At 46.3% G+C, this 11,412-nt stretch overlaps 1 protein-coding gene across 1 annotated transcript in view; it reads right to left on the minus strand.

The window, feature by feature from the left end:
* Positions 1-1,115: 1,115 nt before the first annotated feature.
* The window catches only part of LOC119300726 (protein RETICULATA-RELATED 1, chloroplastic-like), a 16,843-nt gene continuing 6,546 nt past the window's right edge, over positions 1,116-11,412 (minus strand). Inside the window, exon 8 of the mRNA XM_037577622.1 lies at positions 1,116-1,784. Coding sequence (XP_037433519.1) covers positions 1,514-1,784 — 271 coding nt within the window. The 3' untranslated portion in view covers positions 1,116-1,513. The remainder of the gene's footprint in view (positions 1,785-11,412) is intronic.

Genomic DNA, 11,412 nt, shown 5'->3' on the forward strand with positions numbered 1-11,412 from the left:
TTGTAGAAATGTTTTGCAACTATTTTTTTGCAAAAAAGAAAATGGCAACTGAGGTGTTGTTGCAGAATTTTTTTGTAACAGAAGTTTTGTTGCGAAGAAATTGCAATTGAGGTTTGTTGCAGATTTTTTTTCTCCAACACAAGTCTTGTTGCAGATTTTTTTTTTGCAACAAAGATAATGTTGCCAGAGCTTGTCTAAGTTGCCGATGTTGAGCACCGACGTTCGCCGTCGCCATCTTGGACTACCTGCATAGCCGTCACCACCACCAACCGCAAGGCCATCCATCCCCAAGCTCCAGTCCAGAGCGCCGCCCCATCGTCAGTCGTGTCAGCCGGCGAGCTCACATGCTTCCTTCATGGATGCTTGTTGTTGAAGCCGGTAGCTGCTCCTTGAATGCTACCTCCATGGGCGCTCTACATTCTAGACGCAACGTGATGGAGGAGGCTGGATGGCTGAGGAAGGGGAGAAGAGTAAGGAAAGAGATGTGGATGGGAGTGTGCCTAGGCCCACTAGGACACGCGTCGCCCTTGGGAGACGGCAGGACCCAAAAAATCAGTCGGCTAAATGGAATCATTTCCCTTTTTGAAATGGGTGGAATATGTTATTATGAATTTATTTATTTCAAATGAGTGAAATATCTTATATGAAATTGAGTCAAATCTATTTTTAAATACGTGAAATCAGTTTTGAAATTAGCGAAACATGTTACTATGAAATGAGTGGAATCTCGGTTTTTAAACTCACATATATTCAAGGGTCCACCTTGTTTTAAAGGTCTCCTCGCCATGAGTTCAAATATATAAAAATTGAAATCAATTTTTTTAAAGAGATGAATGATTTTGAGTTGATAAAGGTCAAATAAATACATGAATTAGTTTAGAAGACAGAACGGGCAGCACGTGCATGCAAGACTACTGTACCATTTCATTAGAATGATGGCACCTGAGTATCATATTTGCAGGTTGTATACCCGTGTATTCCCAAAGCAAAATTATTCACATTTTATACTACACAGAGCGGCTATGGATCTGCTAGTACCTACCGGAACTGCTCAAATTTCCACTTTGGAGATCTTATGGATATTTGGGCAACCCGACCAAGTTTATTTCTTTTTCTTTGAGACAAAGGCAACCCGACCAAGTGCTATTATTACACCTCACCTCCGCGCTACAAGCATACACTAAAAGCTGCTTGGTCCAAACAAAATATGCAGATATCATTTCTCACATTACCGACAGTAATGTCAATTCTCAAGCCAACCTAAGTGTGCCTAATTGGGCTCAGAAAATTGCGAGAAATTGAGATGTCAATTATTATCAAAAATCAACAAAACATACAAAATGGCAAACGGCTCGAAGCTCTCAACCACCCCACTTCGATGCCTTGGCCGGTAAACTGGCCTCTGATTCTCAATGATGGCTTTCCTCATTGCTCACACCTGGTATGACTCTCAGTACGGTAGGAGTGGAACTGAAGCAAAATTGTTCCAGCACCGCAAGCAAATCCACTAATTTCAACCTGATGCAACTTTCTTGCGGATTACTCTCTTTCGCCGGGGCTTGGACAGCTGTGCCTCAGGCCCACCCTGCTTGATGCCAAGAAGACCAAGGCCTGACACAACTGCATCCTTGGATATAAACCACCTTGACTCTTGTTGATCCGCAGCAGTAGTAACCTCCACTGGTCTGGTGTATGCCCTAAGTAATCGATCAGAGTACTGTGGATCAGCTTCCTCTCCAAGCCATGCGCGCCTTGACGATTCACCTATCTGAATATTCATGAATCTGCAGTACATATGACACCATGTTTAATTCTAAAACGTAGCATCCATAAAATACTGCTACATAGAGTAAGTGAATGGAGTGGCCAAGGAAAGTATACAAAATGGAGCTTTTTAGAACTAAAGCAAATATAAGAAATTCGGTTCAAAGAAGATCAAAGCACCTAAACTATAGTATAAAAATGCAGCAAATTTCGGGTTAACTACTCTTTAATCTGAAAATAAACAGAAACCACTCAAGTCTTCTTTATTTTTCTGAAAAGTCCATGACTGACACTCTCCGTAAATAACCAACTCGCTGTTTACCAAGGGCATGAGCAGGGCTAAGGGTTTTGATAATAAGTGGATTTCTTGGGTGCAGGAGTTGCTATCCTCTGGAACTTCTTCTCTTTTGCTTAATGGGGTTCCTGGTAAACATTTCCAATGTAGAAGGGGGGTCAAGGCAGGGAGATCCTCTGTCCCCTCTTCTCTTTGTTTTGGCAGCTGACCTTTTACAGTCTATAGTAAATGGTATGTTACACAAGGGATAGCTGCAATTACCCATTCCTTGCCATGATAAAGATTTTCCAATCATCCAGTATGCAGATGACTCACTGTTGATTATGCCTGCTGTGGGTTCTCAGCTGTTAGCTCTCAAGGATATGCTGGCCATTTTTCCTAGGTCCACTGGATTGGAGGCAAGGTTTTCGAGTCGACGAGTCGTGCCGTGCCGATCGACTAGCCTGAACTAGTCGAGGTGTTTGAGTCGACTTTCAGTTACGACTCATCGACTAGTCACAACTAGTCGTTCGACTCAAAAACAGGGATTGGAGGTCAACTATCATAAATCTTCCTTGGTGCCAATTAACTTGAGTGGAGAAGAGGCTGCTAGGCTGGCTGGAGTGTTTACTTGTAATCTGGGCAAGATGCCCTTTACTTACCTGGGTCTTCCAGTAGGTACTACCAGACCAATAATTGTGGAGAGGAGACTCACAGCTAGCTCCTCCTTCCTTGCTTAGGGGGGAAGGTTGCAATTGCTAAAGTCTGCTATATCTTCTATGCCAATCTTCTTTATGTGCAGTTTGAAAATTCCACCTGGGATCCTTAACAGTTGCAGAGAATTCCGAGGCAATGTTTTTGGAGGAAGAATAAACAGGAATCTACGCCCTCTTTGGCTGCCTGGGATTTGATTTGTAGACCTAAAAAAAAGGGTGGTCTGGGAATTTTAAATTGGCTGTTCAAATGATGCAAACAAATTATATAATAACTTACTAATAAGGAAGATATACCTTGGGTTCAACTTATTTGGAATTCATACTATGATGTAGGGTACCTCATGCAACTATGTTCTGTGGCTCCTTTTGGTGGAAGGATATTTTAGGTCTGGTGGATTCCTACAGGAATATGTCATGGGTGATGGTTAATAGAGGGGAAACAGTCCTTTTTTGGAATGATTTTTGGCAGCTCTCTAAACCTGTGGTTCCTCTGCAACAAGGTTATCAAAGGCTTCTCTTTTGCTAAGGGACCCCTTTAATACTGTCTAGGAGGTGTTGCAATGCTCTGATTTATCCACCCTTTTCCACCTGCCTTCGTCTGAAAATGCATTCCAGGAATTGCAGGCAATTCAGGGCCTTTTGGCAAATTTTAACAGCGTACAGAATAAAAATGATATTTGGAGCTGGAGCAATTCTGACAAGTCATATACAGCTAAGAGGTATTATGAGATGATCCAGTCTCCAATTACTCCTAATTCACTTTTGATGTGGATTTGGAAAAGTTGCTGCACTTTAAAGATAAAGGTTTTTGCCTGGATGTTGATCATGGATAGGCTGAAGACCAAGGATATGCTGGAGAGGAGACACTGGAATATAACTGATGGACATAACTGTATTCTTTGCCCTAGCCATTCTAGGGAGGACAGGAACCATCTTTTCTTTCAGTGTAATTTTAGTATCAGAATTTGGAATTATCTGCAAATTTACTGGCATGCTGGAAATGATGACTGATATTGCTGTCAAAGCCACTTTGCCAAGCCATTTTTTGCTGAGGTGGTGTTTACTGCATGGTGGAATATTTGAATCAATAGAAATGGCAAAGTTTTCAGAAATGAAAGACCTACTCTTGGTAGATGGAGAGCTGGCTTTATCCATGATATTTCATTATTGGCACACAGGATTAAGGCTAGATACAAAGATAAAACTTCTCAGATGGGTATCCAACTTACCTCCTTTAAAGGAGTTCCTCTCTGACCTTTTGTACATGTTGTAACTAGAATTTTCTTTTCTTTTTATTGGGCCTCTTGCCTTTGTATTTACCTCTTGTATTGCTGGAAGGAATAAAATGAAATGCTATGGGTTTTTGCCCTGCAGTCTGAGCTTTCAAAAAAAATATTGGGGGCAGTTACAAAACTGGGAGAACAATCTTGGTCAATAACCAGCGAAAACCGGTTTTTCGTTTGGGTCAAAGATTCTGCGGATCAGTGGAAAATTTCAAATACAACTGCAGATTGCAAGATAAGATTGCACGACCTAAATTATAGCAGTTTTGCTCTTTATCAGTTGCCTGAAAATGCAACTCAGATCAGTCGACTTGGCTAGAAAGGACAGCATGGCCATACGCGATGTCGCCAGCAAGGCAAAGCCAGGACCTCAGCGGAAGCAGGGACGACACGGCTTGCTGTGGCGTTGCTGCGGTAGAGCAGGAAGAGGGTTGACTGGTGCAGGTTGGGGGCTTCTTCGTACTGATGCTGCTCGGATTAGACAGAGGCGGGCTTGAGCCGGGGATGCTGTGTGGCGTCGCGGGCGAGGGTGAGCCAGGACCGGCCACAGCGTCGCTGGTGAGGACAAGTCAGGACATCGCCCAAGGGAGGAAGCATAAGGAAGAAGAACAGTGACGCTTCTGGAGGAAGAAGAGCAGCAGCCATTGGATTTCAGGTTGAGGGAGAGAGGGGAAATCAACTGAAACTGAAAAAGAAAAAAACAGTTGTCTGACGCATAGGTGCTCCTAAATTATAGCAGTAACGCTTAATCGGGAGGTTTTAACCTAGAAGAATTGGAAGGTTGAGGTTCTGGGTTTGAGTTTAGCAACGCATGCACTTTATTTTATTTTTGTTTCTGTCAAACAAGTTTCAAATTTGAGTTTTTAAGAAATCTCAGATGATGGCTACCAGGAAAGTCTGTAAAGCTGACTTCTTCTAACAGGATTGTTTCATGCTTAACGATGTCTAGATGTTGAGGGACCATTGAAATTATTAAGTTTCATGCACCACCCAGTAGAACCAATAGTCCCAATTGATAGTGGAGGTACTAGGTCGGTTCCAACTGGGTGACAGTTTGCGTTGTGGTCTGGCGATTCCGTACGAGACTGTGTCCCCCTCCGCGTCTGCCTTCGTCCCGTTTGGATCTGGTCGCCGGCTCGCCGCCAGCCATCCGCTCCTCTCCCTTGTCCTCGGTCTGACGCAAACCCCATCCGTCGAACGGGGCCCCATTCCCACCATCCCCAAATCTTCCCTTGTGAGCCTGGGGCACGGGGTCATAAATCACCAACTACAGTTCCTTGTTCCCTTTGCCTGTGAGCTGGTCTGAGTGGCTGGATTGGAGAGGATCCATGGAGAGAGTAGCAGGGTTGATGGAGAACATGAGGCTGTCCGAGGTAGATAGGAAGGGTGTCAAGCTGCGGGTGTCAGCGAAGGAGAAAGGGAAGGGGGGCGAGCCGCAAGCAGTGGGAAAAATCCTTTCTGAAAAGCCTGCGCACCCCGAAGCAGTCGCACTCGCGCTGGGTAAAGCATGGTGCCCGATCAAAGGGATCGACATCTTTTTGTTCACTTTCAAACAGGAGTCAGGAAAGGGGAAGGCATTAGAGGATGGGCCATGGATGTTCGATAAAGATCTGATTGTCATGGAGGACTGCGTCCTGGGCAGGAGGATTGAGAAAGTATGAATTCAGGGATGTGCCTATTTGGGTGAGGGTTTAATGGCTTCCACCAGGGATGATGAATGAGTCCGGCGAGCAGATTGGAGAGATGTTAGGCCAGTTTGTGGAGATGGATATGGGTCTCGAAGGGCAAGCGGTGGGAAAAGTACCTCCGGATTAAAAGTCCGGATTCCTATTGCTAAACCGTTGATGAGAGGATTTACTCTTGATAATGATGAGGAAGAAGGGAAGGGCAAGCAGGCCATGGCACTATGTGAGAAGGAGGAGGAGGATGAGGAGTCTTCGTGCCCGTTTGAGTACGAGTACCTACCGAACTTTTGCTATACATGCGGTATTTTGGGCCACGAAGAAAAAGAATGTGCAATCAAGCTAAAGAAAGGGGAGAGATCGCAGTACGGCAGGTGGCTAAAGGCGGATATGGGGAAAAGGAGGACATATGAGGAGGATCGGGTATGGCGGCCAAGTGGCAGAAGTAATAGTGGGAACAGGAGCTATGGTTTTGGACGGGTCAGCGGTGGGTCAGGAAGTGATAGCCAATCTTGGCGGAAGTGCTCACAGTCAAATGAGGAGAAGGCCTCAAATGAGGAGAAGGGACCTGGGAGAGAGGGTGGGGAGGAGGTAACCAGTCCAATCAAGGAGTTGGAGGGCGGTAAAAGATCTTCTAATCAAGCGAGAAAGAAACTAGAGTTTCAGGAAGATAAGATTGCGGGAGGAAAAGAAGGTGGAGGGAGGGGGAAGGCCATTCTGGATGATAGCCTAGGGAGGCAGGAAAAAAAGGGGGGTCAAGGGGTAGGAGAGGAGGAGGCGAACAAAATAAAAGGGGATGGGAGTGAGTCTGTGGAGAGGGAAAGGGAAAAGAAGCAAGCAGATAATAAGAAGGCAGGCAAAGATGGAAGAGAGGGCAGGAAGGTGGAGGGTAGGAGGTATAAGAGGGTGACTAGGGAGAAGGGGGGATCCGAAAGCAAGGTGGGGGGAAAGGGAGGAAGTTATTGGTAAGAAGAGGAGTAGGCTTGATGAGGAAGGTGGGAAACCAGCAAACAAAAAGGTAAGGACCAAGGAGGCGAACGAGGAGAAGAGCACAATCAACACAGACTTATCGACCAAGCTGCAGGAGCAGCCCCGCTGGGATCAATGAGGATTGTAAGCTGGAACTGCCATGGGCTCGGGAACGGCCCGGCAGTTCGAGGTCTCCTTGATGTGGGGAGACGGGAGGAGCCCGACATCTTGTTCTTGGCGGAGACTAAACTATATGAGGAGTTGGAGAGATTTCGGTGGAAGCTAGGGCTCGCTAGCATGGTTGTGAAGAATCTGGATGGCAGTAGGGGGGTGGCATTGTTTTGGAAGAGAGGGTTGCAGGTCTCGCTCCGGTCGATGGGGAGGCGGCATGTAGATGTGGACATTAGGGATGAACAGGGGGTGGTTTGGAGGTTAACAAGGGTGTACAGGGAGTCTAAAATGGAGAGGAAGAGGGAGACATGGAGAGGAAGAGGGAGACCTGGAAGGTTCTGCGCACTCTCAAGCAACAACACCAAGAGGGGCGGGCGTGGTTGTGTGTTGGCGATTTCAATGAGGTGTTGTCTAATATATGAACAATTTCAGATCAGAGTTGGAATGTTGTGAGCTAGATGACTTGGGCTACAATGGAGACACCTTTACTTGGAGAAATCATAATTATGATGTGAGCAACTATATCTGTGAAAGATTAGACAAAGCGACGGCTAACTTGAAGTGATGCGGTATGTTCCATGGTTTCATGGTGATTAATGGCGAGCCGCGGCACTCCGATCACAGGCCCGTCATCGTATGTACGAGTGGGGAAGAAAACCGTTGGCAAGAAAGGGACAACTCTTTCCGCTTTGAGGCGTGATGGTTCCGAGAGGATGGATGTGAGAAGGTAATCAAGGAGGCATGGGAGAGGGGTGGTGGAAACATGGGAGAAAAGGTGTCTGATGCACTGTGAGTTGTGGCTGGACGTATGCAATAGTGGAGCCGAGAGATGGGTGAGCTGGAAGGTAGGCTTAGAAGGGCGAAGAAGGACCTGGGGGCATGTATGAGGGAGGACGTGTCGGAGAGGAAGGTAAGGCAGGAGACAAGATTAAGGTGTGAGGTGGAGAAGCTAGAGGAAATGGTTCATATCAAATGGAGACAACGTGCACATGTATGGTGGATGAGAGACGGAGATAAGAACACTAAATTTCTCCATGCATATGCCTCAAACGGGAAGAAGCGAAATAGAATTTCGGCGTTGTGGAGAGATGACGGAGTGGTAGTGGAGGCGGGGGCCGACCTAACTAATTATGTGCTCTTTTTTTCAGGAATTATTCATCTCATCTGAGGGAACCCAACCCGTACTGACGAGCTACTTGATAAAGTGATACCGAAGGTCACCCGCCAAATGAATGATTGTTTGTGTAGGGAGTTCACATAGGGTGAGGTTAAAGTTGCCCTTCACAACATAGGGGACTTGAAGGCGTCCGGGCCAGATGGCATGCCGTCTTTGATGTACAAAAAGTGCTGGCATTTCATGGGTGAATCAGTGTTGAAGGAGATTGTACACGTGCTCAATGGGGGTCCGATACCGAAGGGGTGGAATGATACTTTTGTGGTACTTATACCGAAGTTGAAAACCCCATCTCGTATAAAGGACTTGAGACCCATTAGCCTTTGTAACATGTTATACAAGCTGGTGTCAAAAGTCTTGGCGAACCGCCTGAAGCTTGTCCTGCCAGATATCATATCCGAGAGCCAGTGCGCTTTTGTTAGTGGAAGGATGATAACTGACAATGTTCTTGTGGCGTACGAGTTGACACATTTCTGAACAAAAAGGGTGGGAAGGAGGACTATGCGACGGTGAAAGCTGACATGAGTAAAGCGTACGACCGCGTGGAGTGGAGTTTCTTGCGTGCCATGATGACCAAGCTTGGTTTCCGTCAGCAATGGGTAGAGGTGATCATGAGGTGTGTGACCACTGTAAGTACAAGATCAGGCTGAATGGATCCCAAACGGAACAATTCATGCCATCGAGAGGCCCAAGGCAGGGGGACCCGCTCTCAGCATACCTATTTGTGATCTATGCACTATGCAGAAGGCTTGTCGACGCTGCTGCGGGATGGAGAAGAGAGAGGTGCCCTTAGTGGTATTAGAGTGTGCCCTGTTGCACCCGATGTGTCACACTTGTTCTTCGCGGACGATTCTCTGCTGCTCATTACGGCAAAACAACAAGAAGCCGAAGCGTTAAAAAGGATCCTGGAGTTGTACCAAAACTGCTCGGGACAGTGCATAAACATCGAGAAGAGTGCGATCGGGTTCAACCCTAATGTGGATGAGAAGAGGAGGAAGGCAGCATGGAGCCTTTGGGTATAACAAACATGGCTTGGAATGGTCGCTACCTGGGGTTACGATCTATAAGGAACACTTTTGCCTATATTAAGGATAAGATCTGGGAGAAATTCAGGGATGGATAGAAAAGTTAATCACTAAGGCAGGCAAAGAGGTACTAGTGAAGGCAGTAGCGCAATCGATCCCCGCCTTTGCTATGTCATGTTTCTATCTCACGAAGGGGGGCTCAAGTGTGAATATTTGGCGAGATCCTTGGATCCCCAGGGCCTGGTCAAGGGGTGTCACTACACCAAGAAACGGGAATCTCTTGGAGACCGTGGATGAGCTAATTAGTCCGATTGATGGGAAGTGGGACATGCAATTGGTGAGGAACACCTTCATGCATGTTGATGCTCATTTGATCCTGAACATTCCTTTGTGTGATGGCATGGGTGATTTCATGGCGTGGCATTATGATTCAAAGGGCCTGCATTCAGTTAAGATGGCATACAAGCTGCATGCGCAATTGTCAGGGCTGAATGGCAATGACAGGGGAACCTCCAGCTCCAGTGGTATTGGCGGACTGATCGCTTGAGATGACAGTTTCTGGAAGAGGATATGGAGAATGGCTTGTTCCAGCAAGATCAAGATGTTAGTGTGGCAACTCGCCGATGATTCCCTTGCCGTCCGTGCAAACCTGAGTAGAAAAGGCATGGTCCTTGATGATTTGAGATGCCCCACGTGTGGGTCTGTGCAAGAGGACAGCGCACACCTGTTTATAAAATGCAAAAAGGTGAAGTGTTGTGGGGTGGGCTCTTGAGCTAGAATGCATTAGAGGGCGACTTGAGGCCACTGCCTCTGCCGGTGAGGCTCTGGCATCATTTGGGGGTTGCCTGAACAAAAAAGAATGGAAGTTTTTCATTTTATGTGGCACTGGTGGAATAACAGAAATAAAAAGAGGAATGGGGAGAAGGAAAGGCTCCGGCAGGCGATTGCTCATGATGCCAGAATTGATACAGCCGAGTGCCTGGAACTATGGCCAAAGAAAAAAGTGCAAAGGAATAGGGAGGATTCAAAGTGCCTGGAACTATGGCCAAAGAAAAAAGTGCAAAGGAATAGGGAGGATTCAAAGTGGCAAATGCCCCGGCTGGACACTCTGAAATTTAATGTTGATGCTTCTTTCTATCCGGAAACCGACAACGCTGCATGGGGGTTATTGTTAGGGATCATGCAGGTACTGTGGTGGCCTGCAAGGCTGCGCATACTGTTGGCACCTCCAGCGCATACGCGGCGGAGCTTTGGGCAATGACACATGCTTTTGATTTGGCGTCTGAACTGGGACCTATTCGTGTGGAGATGGAGACGGACTCCCAGCGGCTGGCCAACGCCATGAGTAACCCGGCAATGGATTTCTCTGAACACGCTGTGGTGCTGGATGACCTGAAAATGCAGATGAGGATGTGGTTCTCCGTTTGTGAAATTAAGAAATGCTGCCGAAAAGCAAATATGGCGGCCCACTGTTTAGCTAAAATAGGCCTTTGTTATAATGGTGATAATGCACTGTTTTGGGAGTACGATGTTCCAGCACAAGTTGCTGAAGTTGTAAGGGGCGATGTGCCCTCGCAGTAATTTAAGCTTTTGCTTTATGCCTCAAAAGAAAAAAATAGTCCCAATTGATGGGAGAAGATGGGCCTAACCGTGGACAGAAGAAGGGAAAAACAACTTTCTTATTTAGATGACACCGAGACTTGAACCCATGACCTCTTGGCTCTGATACCATATTAAGTTTCATGAACCAGTTGGTTAGTCAGTTCAGATTGTTGGTTCTACTGGTTGGTGCATGAAACTAAACTGAAATTAACCCAAAACCTAGACAATTAGGCACACTAGATCAAGGATAGCAAGGTCAAATCCAGCAGTTACTGCATAGCAAAGCAAGCTAAGGATGAATGAATTCATATTTATGGATTAGATACTTTTTTGGAATGTGGTAACTGATAATTATAGGTTGAGAGTTTTCCAGGTACCTGGTCGAAAAACAGTAACACACCTGTTCAAATAAACAAACAGGCCAGTGCTTTCCTTTTCCCGAATGTTAATGGCAGGAAACAGCCACTGGCTTTGCATTAAAACCCCGGGAAACCCATGCTATGTAATGCATTGACAATAAAAATTGTATGGTTTTTATCTTATCTACAAATGACATATTGACCATGTATGGAAAAATTAGGCTGCATAAAGGTGCTTACTTAGGCGCTGGGCAGAGGCCAACGACCCCGCTTTGGCCATTGGCAATGGTGCATGCGTTCAGTGAGGCCCTCTGGCAGGGGCAGCAGGAGAGGAGAGGAGAGGGATGCGGGGAAGGGAAGGAGCAGCATGCGTCGCCGATGTTGCTGCATGAA

This window comes from Triticum dicoccoides, chromosome 5A (genome assembly GCF_002162155.2).
Source record: "Triticum dicoccoides isolate Atlit2015 ecotype Zavitan chromosome 5A, WEW_v2.0, whole genome shotgun sequence".
NCBI classification, from domain to species: Eukaryota; Viridiplantae; Streptophyta; class Magnoliopsida; order Poales; family Poaceae; genus Triticum; species Triticum dicoccoides.